The 20,017-nt window shown below is 35.9% G+C and overlaps 2 protein-coding genes across 3 annotated transcripts; one reads left to right on the top strand and one right to left on the bottom strand.

Annotated features, from left to right (window-relative positions):
- The first annotated feature begins 250 nt into the window (after positions 1–250).
- Positions 251–17,920, top strand: LOC123672594 (cilia- and flagella-associated protein 91-like). 2 transcript variants are annotated; one of them, XM_045606758.1, is made up of 16 exons: positions 251–397; positions 515–591; positions 1,991–2,178; positions 4,954–5,204; positions 6,886–7,052; positions 7,297–7,465; positions 7,518–7,703; positions 7,906–8,061; positions 8,213–8,382; positions 9,430–9,576; positions 9,635–9,804; positions 10,176–10,376; positions 10,468–10,649; positions 14,278–14,340; positions 16,486–16,691; positions 17,646–17,920. In XM_045606758.1, exons 1-16 carry the CDS (start codon positions 343–345, stop codon positions 17,793–17,795), a joined length of 2,538 nt encoding a protein of 845 aa, XP_045462714.1. In that variant the 5' UTR covers positions 251–342; the 3' UTR covers positions 17,796–17,920. The 2 variants fall into 2 exon arrangements, with proteins under 2 accessions (XP_045462714.1, XP_045462715.1); XM_045606759.1 differs by lacking the exons at positions 251–397; positions 515–591 and adding an exon at positions 2,929–3,017 and having other exon boundaries at positions 2,067–2,178.
- LOC123672601 (26S proteasome regulatory subunit 10B) lies at positions 17,901–19,650 on the bottom strand. Its single transcript, XM_045606769.1, has 6 exons — positions 19,450–19,650; positions 19,268–19,387; positions 18,696–19,205; positions 18,544–18,644; positions 18,222–18,436; positions 17,901–18,162 (listed from the first exon to the last, which is right to left on the bottom strand). Exons 1-6 carry the CDS (start codon positions 19,541–19,543, stop codon positions 18,024–18,026), a joined length of 1,179 nt encoding a protein of 392 aa, XP_045462725.1. The 5' UTR covers positions 19,544–19,650; the 3' UTR covers positions 17,901–18,023.
- Between the last annotated feature and the right edge of the window lie 367 nt (positions 19,651–20,017).

The raw sequence follows: 20,017 nt of genomic DNA, 5'->3' as shown, positions 1-20,017 counted from the left end.
GTAAATAATAAATCTCAAGAATTATTTTGAATTATATATCGATTACGAAATAATCCTCACAGCATCACAATTCCCTTTTTCGTTATTTTCTTAAGATATTAGGGAATTAAGGAATATATTACGATGGTATCATGAATCAGTAGCGAGAAGTTTCTTCTCTAGGAATATAAAAAGAAGAAGAACAGTTGGCTTTCCGTGTTGAAGCACATCAATTTTCACTTCAGAAAATATAGTTTGTGTCTATGGCAATATAATTGATCAAACTCTCATATGATAATTATGTCAAAATAGAATATCTTATACCCAACATTAATTTCTAAGAGGAAAATTGTTTCGTTAAAAATGTCGATGAAGCAAATCAAGAATCTATCATATCGACCACAAGATCTTGTTTATGGTAGGAATCAAACTAAATTCCCTGCACTTCGTTATAGCGATATATCAATATCAAAATATATATGAAGAATAAGTACGTTTGTTAAAATATGAAAACTGGAATTCTATTTTCTTACAGACCCATTGTTTGTTGTTTCTGGTCCTAGAGATCATTATAAAGCAGGAATAATTGCTAGAATGGCAATGGCAAAATACGTAAGTATCAATACCAATATATTATGTATAGAAGCCAATTCATTTTCATTCCCTAAGATATAGACTATACTTACTTACTTTTTCATATAACTCATCAATATTCGGAGAAAAACCTCTTCAATTCACTGAAATGAGTGTTCTTCTTTTAGCCAACAAGTCATTATTTGCATCGACAATCATGTTTTTATAGATTCATAAGAGTTTAGAATATTTTATTATATTTACACTTATCAAATATTTATCAGAAAAATTTATTTCTTCTGTTTCTTTTCTTATAAAGGCTTGGTTACATCTTCATTCTCGGCAGCATCCTTTGCTCTCTTAGCACGAATTCAATCTAGCATCAGCACGCGCCTTTCTGAGGGTGTTGTATGGACTGAAGTTCTTTTCCTCTTCCGTTGGCACCTTAGCCTTCAACTTGATAGAAGCTTGACGAATAGGAAGTACTTCAGTAGTTAATTGAGTGGCAACCTTCCTTTCTTCATCATTAGCCTCTCCTGCTTTCAATTTCTTTTTATTGTGGATGGGGAACAAAATCAATTTCGATTGATATTCCTTCAATCTTTGTACGTTCAATTGAATGATATAGGTGAGCTAATAGGAAAAATAATTTTTCAACTTGAATTTGGGACAATGTACAGGTCTTACAGAAAAAAATAACATGTTGTAATAATAAAATTCTCTGCCAATGGTTATGGCCCTATGTTTTCTCGTCTATCGCTCAAAAAAAGACAGCACTGAAGAATTTTAATTTACGCATGCACAAAATGCATCGTTTATTGGAGCATTTCATATCTCACCTCGAATGCCTATACCAAATTTATTTGAAATTAGAATACATTTTCGCATGAGCAAGCATTGACATTTTCATGGAATCTCTTACTACAGTTTTCGATTATCCATACCAATTTTTATGACAAGCAAAACGAGAGATATAAAACCCGAAAATTTAACGTTGGCGCATACTAAAAGCACACACTTCATCTGGAAAAGTTAATGTTATTGGGACTGTCTATAATGCCCAAACAGAATACGCAGTCCAATTTCCATAGACGAGAATTGCAAAAATTAAGGCTGCTACGGGGATATACAGACATAGACTGGCAGACAGAAAACCGAGTTGTTCAGTAGTTATGGTCTGAAATGTATTTCTTGAGTAGGAATTTTGAAATTGAAGACCATGATTTTTTTTTATTCCAAAGCTGATTAAAATGCTTCTACTACCTTTGGTAGACTCGGAAATATATTGTCCGTTATGTACCTATTGACTAACATAGATGTCGATGAGCATCAAAATTCTTCTCCTTTATGTTATTTAATTGATGAAAGTACACAAATCTGCCATTTTAGTCATTAAATAAAAAATCCTATAAACCATGGAATCCTTTGATTATTCCAGCAAGTATGTCCTGTATTCTCCACCATGTTTTCCGATCTTCCCAGTTATCCCCGAAAACAACTAGTTCTTCGACAACCGAAGGACATACCTTCTTACAAAGAGCAGAAGATGAAGAGCGACCACTATTTCAAGCAAATCCACAACAAACCTCATCCTGTCCAGGGTCACGATAGACCGAAATTTTTCAGGTACCGAGTACGGTCAAATACCAATAGCGATATGATCTAACTATCAAATAGAACAGCTGTGTTCAAGTTTGTCCAGCATACAATGAATGCCTTATAGTCCGGGAGCCAGGTGCAAATTTGGTTGATTATTTCCTCTCGAGAGATACTTGGTGAGATGCATCAGATAATAGTAATAAAAAGCCTCGTGAACGTCAGCTACGACTCGGTTGGGGGGAAGAGCGGCGGCAGCCCCCCAAACACGAAGAAAAAAAAACACATTCAGTCATTTCCTCCCAACTGAAAATTTGTCAAATTGTAGCTAACCCAATATCTAGCCAAAAAAATATAATCAGCTGGCTATAGCATGGTGGATTATATGTCAGCTGGTGCCTCAAACATGAAAAAAAAAATATATTTTCAATGACAGCTCTGACAGCGACTTTGATAATGAATCAGAGAGTGCCACACTCGCGAGAAAAGGACTTTCTCCACATGTTGCACAATAATATTTAGTTACTTCCACTCTCCGATTCAGTATCAGAGTCGTAGCTGACGTTCACGAGGCTTTTTATTACTATTATCTGATGCATCTCACCAAGTATCTCTCGAGAGGAACTTGTTCATGTATATCTGTTACTGGCTCCCGGACTATTAGAATACAAGATTTGAGCTTTAGGATTTATCATAAGATCCTATTATTGCTGCTTCTGTTTAAGCTTGAGCCATTTGGATTCCTAGGTATAACTTTAATTTGTCAATAATTACTTATAGAAAGCAGAACGTATCGATTTGGAAAAACATGCTGTGAAATGAAGAAATTTGCTGTTATACGAACAATCTGCTGGAGGCAGCTTTTATAGGTATTAGACAATTCCAACATTCAAGATAATAGACCATAGTGGGATCCATATTGACATACATCTAAATTCTGTGAAATTTGCTAGGAACGCAATTGAAAACGGTAGTTATTTCTATACTAATATGTATAAAAAAAATGGGGAAAGCACAGACCTGTATATAGATGTGGTCTCCAAGGGTACAATTGGAGCTTTCATGAACGAGAGCTGAAAAGCTTCTGACTCACGTCATTGTTTTCCTTATATTCTTCTTGAATTTCCATAGCAGGCCAATTAAAAAGTCCCCGATCTTCCATAGTAAAACACATTTTTTTTGGCTAAATTCGATACCATTTTTGTAGTACGAATTTCCTTTCGCTTAAAAATAGGTCTCATTTTGGCGATTATTTCTTTATTGGCGCTGAATTTTTTTCTAGCGAGCATTCTTTTGAGGCCTGAGAACAGGAAAAAGTCGCTGGGGGCCAAATCTGGCGAATACGGTGGAATTTTGCCATTGCTTCCATTGATTTGAGACAGGGCTCATTGTCTTGATGAAACAGTTCTTTTTTTCTTCAAATGGGGCTGTTTTTTAACGATTTCATCCGTTATAATATAATAACATAATCAGTGTTGATGGTCTGGCCTTTGGAGGTAATCAATGAATATTATACCTTGCGCATCCCAGAATGCCATAACCATGCCAGCTTGGACTCCGGAGTGAAATGATGGAGCCATGTTTTATCCATTGTCACATATCGGCGCAAAAATTCAGGTCTATGCTACTTAAACAGCTTCAAACACTGCTCACAATCATTAACACGTTGTTGCTTTTGATCGATTGTGAGCTCGCGCGGCACTCATTTTGCACACAGCTACAAATATTGGTGAATGATATGATGTACACGTTCAGATGATATCTTTACAATATCTTCTATCCCGATCAACACTTTACGGTCATTCAAAATTATTTTGTGAATTTTTTTGATTTTTTCGTCGGTGAAGACGACCTTTTGGGCGTTCACTGCGTTCGCCGTCTTCATTTCCCATTTCACCACGTTTGAACCTAGCATACCAATCAATGATGGTTGATTTTCCTGGTGCAGACCCTGGAAACTCTTCACCAAGCCAAGATTTTGCTTCGACTGTATTTTTTCCCCTCAAAAAGCAATATTTTATCAGCACACGAATTTCTTTTTTTTTTCATCTTTTTTCAAATAACAAAAGAAGCTACACTCACAACGTAATATCTCACAAACTAATGGTCGGCCTGCCGTCAAATTTTGACACGAATTAGCGGGGCTTCACGCATCTTCAGCTTTTAAGCGCCAAACTTGGTACAGTTTTGAAATAAACAGAAAAAAAAAATCGAAAGAGTAGGTTTTGGCTTTCGCCAAGGCCAGTTGGCGAATCCGATACGATGTACCTACAGAGAATTTTCGAAAAATTTTCAGGAAGTCTCTTGTTTGTCAGTTTGTCTTCAAGTTTCATATAGAAAAAGATAAGTCAAATTATGAAAACCTCATTTTCAAAGGTTTCGATTTACTTGAACGGAGACACTTTTCCTTTTATTCTTTAAAGATGAATATAAGGATTAATGAATTGAATACCTAACTAAGTTAACATAAAGACAGAAGAACATTTTGGAATTTTTGTATTTTTAATACAATTTTTCCTCATCAGTGTCTTATGCTTCAAAAAACTTGAAAAAACGTAATTGTATCCTTCTGGTTCTAACTCCCATTTTATAATCACCCTACAATCAACTATGACAATCTGATGGGTTAGTAATATAAATAAAAGCCAAAAAATCCATTTTTGAGAGTCTTCTCCTAGTGGATACTTCAGAAGAATTTTCGGTAAACTAGGTACTAGAAGTTTGGCATAAAATTATGGAATATAAAATGAAGCCAACTTCAACTAGAAACCGTCTTCAACTGAAATTAGGATGATCTTTTCACAGTGTACCGGTTGTCACCTATCCCAGTGAGGTCATACCATTCCTTCATTTCCCCGTGTTCACGTTGAAGAAGATACCAAAGGACTACGGTGAATACAAGGACAGAGCAGCTGGAGACAAGATGAACGTAAACATACAGACCGATTATCGTGAATCGGAGATGCAAACTTCTCCATGGCAACCAGATTACAGGCTGTTCAACAATGACGGAAGCACTAGTCCACAACTTCTGAAGCTGGACTTTCTGAAATGGGGTGAGGAAGTTATGTTCACACTCAGAGTTATCTTCACTCTTATATGCATTACTGGTAGTGAAAACCTACATATACCGTTATTTCAATAACAATATATCCCCCTTATACTGATACACTGCTGTTTTTCATATCAGAAGCTCAGATTGAAAGTAGTTATAAGCATTGTATTTCGCGGTTGTTCACTACGAGGCAACAGAAACTTTTCTACAGGTTAGGTGAATACATTCGGAAATATGGGACATTCAACGTTATTCCAGAAAATAATCATAGTCCAGCGCAACAATCAAAACATCTCCGTGATAAGATATCGAATAAACGAGTGTTTTCTTTCAATGGCGAAATAGGGATGGTCACAGTTGCAGCCTCCGCTAGCAGTGGCTCTTCAACCGTGGGATGGGTTAAGATAATTTTATCTACTCCTATTGAATTATATATTCATTATTCAACTGCTTTTGAGCAATTAATAGCATCTATTAACAAACAGCGTGAGTTATAATAACTCACTACTATAACTCACTATAATGAATCGGAAAAGATGGATCTGTGCTTCTATACTTCTCTGCTTCAATTCGATTGGCCAAAAGAGAACATTCCATTATTGTTATTTAGGGGAGGAATGTCCGAGGGAATGTCATTTTATAATTTTGACGTTTTCAAATTAAGTTGATATCTAATTATTGTGAATTTTTTGCTGAAAACGATTAATTCAGACAGTGAAGATGATATATTATATATACATTTCCAAAAGAGAAACAGCTAATGTTACCATACAGACTTACTCACCCGAAAAAAATTTAAGGGAGAAATTTTCAAGATATGTGTAGCAGTTTACAGGGAACTATTGAGATTTTTCAATTAATATAGTTCTATGTCTGTACTCTGTACTAGATTCGAGCTAGCAGAAGCTAGTTCGAGTGTGATTGGCGACACTAAGTTTCCATCTCTCTTGTACTCGGGATCGAGCACAAATGTTTACTTTCCGTTCCTTCTGTCTATATTCTAAGGCTGTATTTTTTTCTTAGTATTTATTGATATAGTCGTAGATAAAGTATAGTATTCAACTTGCGTTAATAGTCATAACTCACTTGATGAATTACAGTATTCGCCTGCGGCTCGTGCTGCAAACTTCATTTGCGTGAGTTATGACCTACATTACCGCTCGTTGAATAATATACTATTATTTTATTGCATGCGGGGAATTTATTTGCGACAATAATGGTTATTTTTTTAAACGAGCACTTGCTGAACAAGACGATATGAGCGATAAAACTGTTCGTAATATTTTGAAAAGGAATGATAACCGATGTTATAAGATTCAAACAATTTATTCATGAGGACAAAATAAAACATATGGAATTCTGTGAAAAGATGATGCAAAAAGAGAATGAAAATAGTGCATTTCTAAGCAATATTTTATTCGAATGTGAGTCAGCGTTTTCCTTGAATAGAATACATAACCCATCCGTAGTAAGATAGTGGCCCAGAAAGAAAAAGCTTCTTAGTATTTCTCAAAAACTTAATGTTTGGACAGAAATACTGCATGCATCTGAGACCATCCCCACACCACCATTGAAAGAGAACATTCGTATATTCTATATCACGAAGATGTTTTTATTATTGATGTGTCACTGGACAATGAGTATTCTCTGGAATAACTAATTTTTTTCATTTTGAATTTTAGGAAGTGGTTTACCAGCTGGGAAAAATGAGGTTGTTCTTATCGAAAGAGCACGAATGAAAAGAGCATGGGAGAAATACTTACCTCCGCCTACTGATGAAGCCACTTTGGAGAAAAGAAGAAACATAATCGATGCTATGGAGAGAGACGAATGGGCATTTAGAGAACAGGTATTATCTCAATATACCTATATCACAAATAATTATTTTTTTTTATTATCGCAACTATAGGTTTGGCTTTGGTGAAAGCTCAACCCCTAAAAAACCCTTTTTTTATATATATTTCGATAGATCTATATCTTTACCTAAAAATTCTATTTCCGTTAATGAAAAGTACAAATGTTAATATTTTGATGCTATACCTACACAAATATCGAAAAGTTGTAATAAAAAAAACACACGACTTTCGTTCCAGGAAATCCATGAAATCCAGGAGTTACGCATGAAACTGCTCGAAGAAATGCTGAACGAACTCCATCGCAAATCAAAGGAGAGAAACTATATTAAGTTGAAAAACATAGCCGAGATAAAGAAGACGGAAACCAACGCCCAGATTCAGAAGTTGAGGAAGAGAACCGAGCGAGGTCAGTTCGGGAAGACTTGAAAGTCGCTAGTGATGGTCACGTCTTTTTTCAGAACTCAGGAAGCTGGAATTTAAGCACCTGGGTGTGAAGAGCAAGTACCACGCTACTGACGTGGTAGAGGAACATGCGCATCCCAAGTCTGAGCTGTACGCCCCGCTTATGAGACACGGGGAGCATCCCATGAGATGGCACCAGGTCATGGACGAGAGGCTCAAATACTATAAGGCACAGTTTATAGGTATAACCACAAGAAAATTCTATTGCATAAAACCGTCCTCAGTAGAATATCCATCATTCAATTTAGATTTAAATCCCTGTCATTTCTTCTTTGAAGTGAGTGTGGAATGATTTATATACAAATTATCCTCTACACATAACACTTCAGTTATTTGTAATTTTATTCTATAAACAAATTATTAAAAAAGTAATAATTCCTGCAGGAGTCGAAGAATTCAACACCTTACCAAGATGGATTGACAAGGCAACCATCTTGAAGGACGACTACAATACCGCCAAATTGCCGGGCACCCATATATGCATGAGAGAAACCAAATGGACTACACCAGTTTTGAAAAAGCTACACGAGGAATTGAAAAGTGAGTAAGTAGTAAGGCAGAAATGAAGATACTTGACGTTTAAAGTTCAAACGCTTATCCAGTAACTCATTTCACCAACTCATTCATATGATAATATTCAATTTATCAGTCCAATCGTTTATAGCCTTCTTCTTGTATGTATATTCTTTAGATTTGCACAAGACGACCAAGAGGAGGTGCACCTTACGAGTTAGGATCGACAAGTCCATCTCAGAAGCTTCTACTCCAGAAACAGACGAGTTACCAGACATGGAGGAAGACAAATATCAAGCCCTGATCACGTTGCAGAGCGTGTTGAAAGGAAGAGCATCTCAAATGTTGGTAAGCTTTAACAGATTGCTGATTACTGTTAAGGGGTCACCTTGCACTACGACCTTAATGTTTATTGCGCCACCTATCAGAGCTTTTCTCACATTCCAGTATTCGGGATGACTTCATCAAGGAGTTAACATCCTAGAAGTTTCTCGTCCAAATCTTTTTTTTTTGCGTTGGTTTGCAATAGCGAGGTATTCTGTGGCCAGGTGATCAGAATTTTTTTCTCCAGTATTTGTTAAAGTCATAAGTGTCCTTTAAGACAGTTAGGTATCAGTTGTAGCATGTTTTACCCTTGGAGGTTCTTCCATAGATGTCTCTCTTGGTTTCCTAGTATTACTATGTCACATTTCATTCTAGGTTCATTTTCCCGAGTATTTTTCTCTAAACTGCACAGGACCCTAAAAATGGTAATAAAAAGGGTTTTGAGGTATTTCTATTGAATATTTGAGTGGTATCTTTCCTTTTTCAGTATCAGTTTCTACTTAGGATCGCAGTTAAGTTCTTCGATACTTACTTTTCTGATCATTTCGCAACTAGGAAGATTCGCTGAAGAAATGTAGTTGGTTAGAAAGGACTCATTATCTGTACCTTCCTTAGATATTCTGAGAATGGTCTCATGAGCTAGCCTGTAGATGTAGAGGTCGAGAGGTGATAGATCTATAATAACCTCTAGTGCCCTAGTTGGGCACGTCCTCATAAATCCAGTGATGCACATTCAGGCTAGCCTTTGTTATTTGTCGAGAATATTATTCAAGCTACTCTAACTAGCTTTAGTTGAGCAAACTACTGTCCCTTTGGTTATTATTGGTCCCACAATCATGACTTCCAATAATCGCAGTATTTTAGGGTTACATCCTCAAGTCTTAGCAGCAAGCCTTAACAGATAGGGATCATAAAAATACATTTGTCGATGCTTTTTATGCCACACTGAGCATAGAAAAAAAGACCGAAAGCAGGGCCAACAGAGGGTATTGGTTGTTTTCATTACAGTTTATTCGTGTTACAAATTGAATTTTTTTTTATAATTAAAGTTTTTCGTGAAATTTATTTCAGATTTATGAAGGAAGGGATAAATGCCGCGAATTGATCAAAGAGTTGAAATACAGCACAGGCTTGTTAGAGGAACAGAGAGAAGTGATCGGAGAGACCAGAAAGAAAATCAAACATCAACAACGAGAAGAAGCCATACAACGCAATAGGGTAATCATTCAAAGCTTATCTCGATTCCAAGAAATGAATTTTTTCCATTTCTGCTTAGATTGAAAAGCTGCAGAAATCTTTGAACAAACTAGAGGGTAGTGTTGTTGGGTCTCTACTAGACTTCCTAAATAAGGAACTGAGGCGTCTACTGGATGAGAGAAGAGCTCACGCCATCTGCTTCTTGAATGAAAGAGAGAGAAACGATAGGGAAGCTGCGGAGGCTGGAAGGTATGTTGCATGTTGTTTCTAATGAATAAGAAGGCATACCAAAGCGTAATTTAATGATCTGGGACTGCTTCAAGATCATCCACATACGGTAAACGATATATAGGAACAGAAATCACTAATTAATTGAAACAAATCTTATTGTGGAAGTGAAACTCTTTCGAATCGGATTTATATCGCTCTGTGTTTTTTTGGCACGAAAGAACCCAAATGTGAGACCTGCTTCAGGTCATAAACATGAATTGACTGATTTACAGCCTCAATATAAAGACTACCGAAACCGTTCCGCCAATATGCGAACACACTGTGCGAGTTGTCTATATACTCGTTTTTATACTTACGATTTACACCTAAATTTTTCTCATCTTCTACAGACGACAGCAAGAGCTCCGTAGAAGGAGGGAACATGATGAAATGTTCAAACAAATGGTGAAAGTACATCAGGATACTGTGGATTTATATCTTCAAGATATAATCACAGAAGGAATGGACTTTGCCTCAAACGATGAAGCTACTTCTTATATTCAGAATTTAACGCATAGAATTGAACAAAACATGGCCGCACAACTAGAAAGGTATGTAAGAGTGAAGAGCAAGAGCAATGAAGATTTTGCAAAACTGAAGTTTCCATCCTAACCTAGTTTTTTGTCAACTTTTCTGCCGCAGATCTATCGAAGTCAGCGAACAAGAGGAGACTATAGCAGACTTGGTGCATCATTTCGTTCTACCTGAGGTACAAAAACAGATGGTCAGGGATAGGATAAAGCAAAAGCAAACACAAAAACTAAAAGGACTCACCGATACAATATTTGATGATCTAATAGATACGGTGCCAGCTCCGAAAAAAGGTAACTAGATAATTAATTAATTATATTAGCATTCTGAATTTTGAGGAACACGTTAATCGGAATTACTTTAATTTTCACAGTCTAGTGTTTTGAGGAAAATATATGAGAAATCTTTATCCCAAATTCGATGTTAACTGAAAGCATCTCTAGCACCATAAGACTTAGATTTAGGAAAAAAATCTTCAAGGACCCCGAGCTCTTTTTTCGGAATAATATGATATCAGAAACCAAATCATAGATATCTCGATTCGTTCTCGAGTTATAGGGCGTGGATGAATTACTCCACACACTTACAGAGCTTGGCTTCGACTGTATAGGCTATGCAGACGATATAGTCTTAATAGTTCAAGGGAAATTCGAGAGCACCTTATGCGACTTAATGCAGGAGGGCCTTAGTATAATTGAACAATGGTACTTGTCAGTGGGGCTGAACATTAACCCATCCAAGACCATAGTTACCCCATTCACTCGGAAAAGGAAACTTCCAGCTATGAAATCCCTCTCTCTAAACGGAGACATCACAGAATGGAAATCAGAGAATAACACTAAACAGCAAACTTCTGTGGAGGAAACACATCGAGGATATGGCAACAAAAGGCCTTATGGCGTTTCGCTGGTAAGACTTCGGAATGTAACTCAAAAATGCTGCGATGGATGTACGTCATGATTGTGAGGCCGACAATAATTTATGAGGCAATATTCTGACAAACTAGAGCAAGTCAGACTAGCACGAGGAAAGCCCTTGATACAATACAAAGGTTAGCCTGTGTTTGAATCACTGGAGCTATGAGAACGTGCCCAACTAGGGCATTAGAGATAATCACAGATCTCATACCTAGAGTGGCCTATGAGGCCACTCTAAGACTATCTAGGGAATTAGGAATAAGAGAGCCTGGTCCTAATTATATACCATCAACGAACCTTCCCAGTGACGGGATGATAAAGAAAATTAGCATCGAAAAAACATTCATTGCGATAATAAGTAGAAAAGAGGATTGGGAAAAGGAGTCCACAATCCCAGTTCTTGAAAAGAATACCAACAAATTGTATACAGATGGTTCCAAATCCACGACGAGGACTGGCGCTGGAGTATTCGGGGCTGGTACCAAATGCTCAATATCGCTAGGCCACTGTCTAAGTGTCTTTGAGGCAGAGTTACTTGCAATAGAAAGATGTGTAGAAATTAACATAGCAAGAAACTATCGGAAATGTGACATAGCGATACATTCCGATAATCAGGCTGCAATTAAAGCACTGAGCTCACATATCATCGATTCTAAGATGGTATTGGAGTGCCGAAGAAAACTTAATGAAATAGGTAAGAATAACAGGGTCTTTTTAATCTGGGTTCCCGACCACTCGGGAATTAGAGGGAATGAGGAGGCCACACACTTGCCAGAAAAGGAGCACAAACTCCTTTCATCGGGCCGAAACCTTTGTGTGGTGTAGACAAATGTACCTACAAGAAAGAGTTTCAGGAAAAGGAGGTAACCGAAAAAGAAAAACTCTGGCGGAATCTTCCTGGTTTGGATCACTCCAAAAAGTGGAAATTTTGACTCTACAAGATCCAAGAAGTATCTGGATCTTAGTAAGAACATGCTACACCTCCTCACTAGATTCCTCACAGGGCATTGCTGCCTTAGGAAACACCTCATGAAAATGATTCTAACAGAAAACGACGAGTGCAGATTCTGTTGGGAGGAGGAAGAAACTCCGGATAACCTGGTGACGGAATGCTTCGCCATCGCTAGCCAACGCAAAACCTGCCTTGGACACGAAACTTATAGAAGTGAGGAATTAGCCTCATTGAAGCCATCCCAGATATTGGAGTTCATCAGAACTCTGGAACTGGAAGGCGAGCTGTAGATCACGTTATGGAGAGAATAGCTCTGATGGGATGCACAATAGACCATTATGTCGCACTGAAACGAAAACTCCTTAATTAAATATGAATTTACACGGCGTTTCTGAAAAATTACTGTTTCAAATATTTCGGTATATCATGGTTTCTGTTCGAAATATTGAAAGAAATCAAAAACGTTTTTTCAGTAATTTTTATGGTTTATATGATATTGGTTGGTTGTTGGGGTTTTTAAATGGAGTATCCTATATTTTTCAACGCAGTTTTTTAGCCGCAGATTTGTCGAGAAGTATTCCGTTATCGTCATCGTAGAGCATCGAATTTGGGACACTCTGTACAATATGACACCTAAAGGTAGGTTTTCGATGGTTGCGGCCGCGACTGCTACTGGTGACCAACGCGACCTGTTGTATCTCCTTTTCAGGATTGCGACTATAAGCCATTCATCCCTATTCTATAACTTCAAATCGAATAGAGATGGTATGGATCGAATAGAAATGCTCCAGAATTGTTTCAAATTTATATTCTGTAACTCAAGTAGAATTACTATGGATTTGAATTACGAATTAAATTTCGCGATAGAAGAAAAATTGGATACATAATACCAAATTTGGACGAAATAGAAGTGAAACATTCCGATTTCTCAGATACGAACCGATTCGTTCGTATCTGTTCAGCCTTATTCTGTAACTTCAAATCGAATAGAGATGGTATGGATCGAATAGAAATGCACCAGAATCGTTTCGAATTTTTATTCTTTAACTCAAGTGAAATTACTATGTATATCAATTACAAATTAGTTCACGATAGGTTGGTGGTGTAGGATCAGAGAAACAGGAAAATGATACTCTGTTAATTCGCCGACGTTTCGGAAAAATTTATTTCCATCCTCAGAGCTAAGCTAGACAAATGTACGCCGACAGTATGTCGGCGTACTGTCTATGCATCGGTCGCTTTTTTTTTATTTATTATAATTATAATAATTTATTATAATTTCTTTTTACGTGAAATATTGGAGAATTGATTTGAATTTTAATGAGATGATTTTGGAAAGAAACATTTGTCTAGCTTAGCCCTGAGGATGGAAATAGATTTTTCCGAAACGTCGGCGATCTAACAGAGTATTATTTTCCTGTTTCTCTGATCCTACACCACCAACCTATCGTGAAGTAAAAAATTTTTGAATCACCACTTCAGATATTACGAATTAGATTTGGCGTTAGAAGGAGAATTGGAAATAGAATACCAAATTTGGACGCAATAGAAGTGAAACATTCGAGTTACAGAATAGGGCCCATTGTCATAGTCAAGTTTTATTTTGTTGTCCTACTTATAGTAGTTTGTGCTTTTAAACAGTATTTTTATAGAGATTGCATTAATGATATAAGATATTTAAGCCACACTAGCAAAATTAATTTCTGAATGGCCAGCAATATGCGACTAAATGTTGACGTGATATTCTGATAGATAACTCGTAGAAGGATTGAAATAAACTGAAAATTACCCAAAAAATCCTTCCACAAATGCAAACGAATATTTAATAACACATTCCTAGGGTAAGTATCAGGGGAATGCAATTCAATAACAGAATAATCTCCAAATGTTAAATATCTTAGGCATCATGGAAGTGTAGAAAATGATGAAATTTATATACTCCTAGGACACTAACTATAATTTCTCTATAAAAGAATCGGCTTATCTCCATCTTATAACATTGAGACCTTCATTTGAAATAATTTTGGATTTTACTCGACTTTCACTTTACAGATGGTGGAGCAGAAGATGACATTCGCTCTACTGGTTTCAACTTTAAATACCAAACTGAAGGAGGTTTGTAAATCTTATAGATATGTTTTATTATGCAATTGGATGGGTACCTATACTATTCAATCTGAGAAAAAGCTATCGGCCCTTTTAACTAGACTTAATAAATCAAACATCATTTTTGGTCAGTCAGAAAAAGTCCTTAACTTTCTTTGTAGAACTATAACCACTTTGTATCTAAGAAAATAATTATTATTACGATATGAAAGCAAGGTACAGGAATAGGCGCTTTGATGAATAATTAAATTATATTATGTTTAAAAGATGATTTGTTATAGATAATACCTACTGCTGAGAAGTAAGATTAAATCCACCAGCGTTTTTATTTTCATCGAGAGCATACAATTTGTCAAATAATTTAATTAATTATGTATTACAATTTTTAAGTTGGTTTTTGCAATTGTAAGTGTGCAAATAATTATAATTCACTTTTTTCACCATCAATTCGAAAACAAATTTATATATCCAAAACTAATTGAGCTGGAGCCTTGCTGTAAGGGATATTTCATTAATTACAACGATAGAGTTACAGGTTTGGAATTTCATGATTATGCCATTGTCTATAAATATTAGGGGTACAACTTTGCTTCCGCCGTTTTGCAATAGATGGCTGTAGCGGTAATCGAAATAAATAGATCGTAGATGGGTCCTACCCCACCCGCCGTACTCTCCAGATGTTGCTCCCTTGGACTATCACCTGTTTCAATCAATGGCACACGGCTTGGCTGACAAGCACTTCCGGTGTAATGAAGAAGTAAAAAATTGGATCGATTCGAGGATCGCTCCAACAGTTCGCATTGTGACTGAAGGCGAAAAATGGGTTCATTAGGATTATTATTATTATTATTATTTGAACTGGGGTCGTTTTGCTTCGGTAAGCCTTCCGGGAACTGCGACCATGCAGATCTTTTGTTCACTACCCTACTCATTCATAGAAACCCAGGGAGGTCGTCAACGACGTTAATAAAATTGACAACCTCCCTAGGGGCCTTGGCCATTACCTCTCTGGTATGTTCATTAGGATAATCCCAAGCGTAGAAACTTATGGAGATAATCCGGCCATGCTTACACGTCGACGGTCAAACCGAATATTCACGATTCCAAGGTCATGCTCACTATTTGGTGGGCCATCTCGGCGTAGTGTCTTTTGAGTTGTTAAAACCGACTGAAACAATTGCAGGTGATCGTTATCGAACGCAAATAATGCGTTTGAGCCAAGCATTGAAAGACAAACGACCGCAATACAACGAAATACGTGATGAAGTTATTTTACGCATGACAATCCTCGACTCCATGTTGCGTGAGTGGTACTTGGAAACGTTGAATTAAACGTCGTATTCTCAAGACGTTGCTCCCTCGGAGTATCACTTGTTTCCATCAATGGCACACGGCCTGGCAGACCAGTAATTCCAGTCTTATGAATAAGTAAAAAATTGGATCGATTTGTGGATCGCTTCAAAAGATGACCAGTTTTTTGAACGCGGGATTCGTACGCTGGCCGAAAGATGGGAGAAAGTAGTGTCCAGCAATGGACAATACTTTGAATCGTAAATCTATGAGCAGTTTTTTACAAAAAAGCTTCGAATTTCAGAAAAAAAACGTCGGAAGCAAAGTTATACGTACGCCTATGTATAATTTCTTTAAAATTTTGAGTGCTTGATTTTTTTTTGCCTTAAAAATTCATAGATCATAACCAGGAGTTTGTTGGATCAATGCTGTATCACAACTGATATTTGTACCAAATTTCTTGCAGATAGAACGTATTTTTTTTATTCGATTTTTCGGTCTATATATTCCAAATTTCAGGTAGGTTGATTCCAAAGGTTTTTTATTGAAAATAATAATCCTTAAAACAAAAAACTCAATTTCCCATCCTCGATTTAAATTTGCGTGCGACCTTTCGCTCTTCTACAAACAATTTAATGAATCAAAGTTTACTTTTTTGACTGCTCTTTTTTTGAGAAATATTTCTGTGAATTGAAAATATCTTTTTATATGCTTCGTAAACATCATTGAAAATTTTAAATAGCATATTAGGAATATATGTATGTACTTCAGGTAACTCATGAAAAGATCTGATGACTTATGAAATTTTGTCCAAAAAATATAACCAAATAAACCATGATGCCCTATTTTTTCTTCCGTTCCTAGAACTGATAGAAACATTATGGAAAGATGATGAGCACCCCACCTTCGTGAGTGGAACGGTTTCGACTGTAAATGACGAAGAAGAAAAGGACAAGTATCCAAAACAAGGTGAATTTAAGGAGGACCAGATCCAATTAGGGACATTTCAAGATTTAGAATCCGCAAGTATCCAAAAGGAAACAGAAGTAATTTCAGAAAGACTTGATGAGGTAAGAATGTTAATAGATGTCGACACAATACTTTTACACAAACATTAGATACACCTTTGGTGGTGAATTTGGACTAGACATTCTTGGTTGTGCTGTAGTATACTGCCTAAGACTCTTGAATCACATGTAGTGAAACTTCGAAATGTGAGAGTGAATGTCTGCAGATATAGATGTTTTGACATCTAGGTGCATTCGTGGATATGTTTTTGGTGATTTGTGGGATATTGAGGTGGGGTGAAGACTGCGCCTCACAGATTTTTCATTTGTTTATGTCTTATGTATTTTCATGTTTAATAATACAAAAACTACCTATAAACTGTCGGTACAGTATCAGGAATTTGTCATTTAAAACTTTAAAAGTATTATCAAAATTCTATTTGCGGTAGAATTGGCATTTCATTTGCTAATCTCAAGTATGTTTTCCAATATCGAATAAACAAATCTATTATGTAGAAAAAACAACGGCGTATGAAAAAAATAGTTGGATGCCTCCCAACTCTTTCTTCAGAGGGAGGACAGGTCTTTATATTGTCCTGATAGCATTTACTACATAAGTTGATTCAACCGTAAATTTCAAACAATGAAAAATATTCATAACTGTTTGAATAGACAGAACTTGTCGATAAGGATAATCAACAATAAATCTTCAAATCACTTCATCTGCACTACCAGCTTTAGAAAATCATAAGATGAATGGAAATCGCCTTGTAACTGATTTGATGCCAACATTTGTCAGTAGCGTAACATAATTTTATTCATATTATTATCAATTCATACTCAGAAATAGTTTACAATGTGATTTATTCATAAACATTTTTTTGTGTTTCAAAAGGATCAATGTTTTTCTCAGTCTAATGATTTAGATATTGTGAAGTTATGAAAAAAGGATTCCTTTGTTTCTTTGTTTGGTTATGATTTCTAATATTAGTACATAATCATTCTTGTGATATATAGGACAATGAAGAAAAAACTCTAAGCAGAGAGATAGAAGAGACTCTGGATGACATGGAGACAAAAATAGAAGAGGCAGAAATGGAGAATATCAAAAATCAACAAGATATTGGAAGTGTAGAGAAAACCAGAGAACAAGATGAAATCGACTGAGGATAACAAACTAGTGATAATACTTTTCTTTTGTCACTTGAATCAAACAAATGTATAAATTTGTTATATATGGTATATAAGATTTTCATGTAATTTGATAAACAATTGGGAGTTGAGTCACAAAATTATTGTGGTATTTATTATAGCAACTTCACACTTGTAACTGAAATTGTATGAAATTATTACAAATCACTCAAAATATAAACCTTAATTATTTGAAGAACCAATTCAAACTGGTTTGTAATCGAGCTTGCTTTCAAGTTTCTTATTATCAGCCACTTTCCTTACAGCTTTCATAAAATCTTCCTGAATCACGTATTCCCTCTCAGATCTAATAGCAAATAGACCAGCTTCTGTGCATACATTTCTAAAAGAGTACAACATATACTTATGCAGTTCCATCTGGTACTTTTCATAGAATTTTACCTTAAATCAGCACCATTAAATGAGTCTGAAAGTTTGACAATAGCCTCATAATCAATTTCCCCATGTTTTGCAATAGGACCAGCATGAATTTTCAATATTTCAAGACGAGCTTGTTCATTAGGAAGGGGTATTTCTATTTTTCTATCTAGACGTCCTGGACGTAATAGAGCAGGATCCAGTGTGTCAGGTCTGTTAGTTGCCATAATCATTTTGACCTAGAAACAATCAGTAAGAAGAAAATTGGCAAATATAGAAATCATTTATATTGAATTTTAAGGATTCTACATGACAGAAAGATAATTATATAAATAAAATTGTATACCTGTCCTAATGAGTCAAAACCATCCATCTGATTCAGTAACTCCATTAGAGTACGTTGAATTTCTCTGTCGGCAGAAGTGCCTTCAGAAAATCTTCTACCCCCTAGAATATGAAAAGTTTATTTATATTCAGATAGAAGAATAACATTCTTACCAATTGCATCGATTTCATCCATAAATATAATACATGGCTGATGATCTTTTGCGTAATTGAACATTTCTCGAATTAATCTAGCAGATTCTCCAATATACTTATCTACAATTGCACTAGATACAACTTTCAAGAAATTTGCATCAAGTTGAGATGCTACAGCTCTAGCCAATAAAGTTTTTCCTGTTCCTGGAGGACCATAAAGAAGGCAACCCTTAGGTGGAGTTATACCTACCCTCATAAAAAGTTCTGGGTTTAATAAAGGCAATTCAATAACTTCCCTCAATTCTCTAATTTGATCTGATAATCCACCAATTGCTGAATAAGTAACATCTCCAGGATCTTCGTGGCTCATATTGTAGACTAATGGATCCACTTCTCTTGGCAAGTACCTCATTATGGTTAATGTGGTCATATCTAAAGCAACTCTAGTCCCTGCTTTCAACTTCGCTTTGTCTAGTTGTCTGCGACAACCAACAACATATCTGGGGCCATTTGTTGCTTTAACTATGACTAAAATTCAAAGAGACCATTAATTCCCAAGTTTTGAATCATCGAACCAAGCATTCACTTACATTTTTCTTCTGTAAGCTGCTTCAGCACTTCACCTACAATTTGTCCCATACTTTGGAGCGCCTTTAAGTCATTCTCAGACTTGTCATACTGTTTGGTGAGATCTTTACACTGTTCTCGCACTGGAAACAGTGAAAACATAATTAAGATCAGTCAAAAAATCTCATACACGTATTTCACTTACTTTCTTTTAAACGAGATTCCACTTCTTTGTGCTCCAGAAGTTTCTTTCGATAGTCTTGGAGAACTTTTTCTCTATCTACTTCTGCCTGAGCCATTTTCAATAGTTTGTATTAAAACAAAACAAAAAATATTCGCTTCTTCGTTATATGGGATGACTGGTCGAAATAAAAACACATAAGACGGACTGACGGAATTGACATATGACCGGTTTCCTACAAATGACAGTTTATGAGAATTTGATTCTTAATTTTTATGGTCTATATATTGGGATTTCTTTTATTTATATATTTATAAAACTTTTGCTATCATTTATTGAAATGATCGATAATAATAATGAATTATCGATTTTAGTTCTATTTTTATTTTTATAAACCTGATTTTTCCACAACGAAAACTCGAAACGCACTTTTCTCTTTCATTTTTCCCCAGTTCCTTCTCATATAAGATTTTCGAATAATCATTTCGGACTGTAACGAAAAACACAAATTTGACTGTAGGAGTGGTATTTTGTATTTTGCAACCTGGCAACTTTAAATGAAGTGCATTCAAAGGGTCAGTGAATTAACTGA

This window comes from Harmonia axyridis, chromosome 2 (assembly GCF_914767665.1).
Source record: "Harmonia axyridis chromosome 2, icHarAxyr1.1, whole genome shotgun sequence".
Taxonomy (NCBI): Eukaryota; Metazoa; Arthropoda; class Insecta; order Coleoptera; family Coccinellidae; genus Harmonia; species Harmonia axyridis.
Note: the sequence above shows the minus strand (reverse complement) of the source record. Positions and strands in the feature narration are given on the sequence as shown.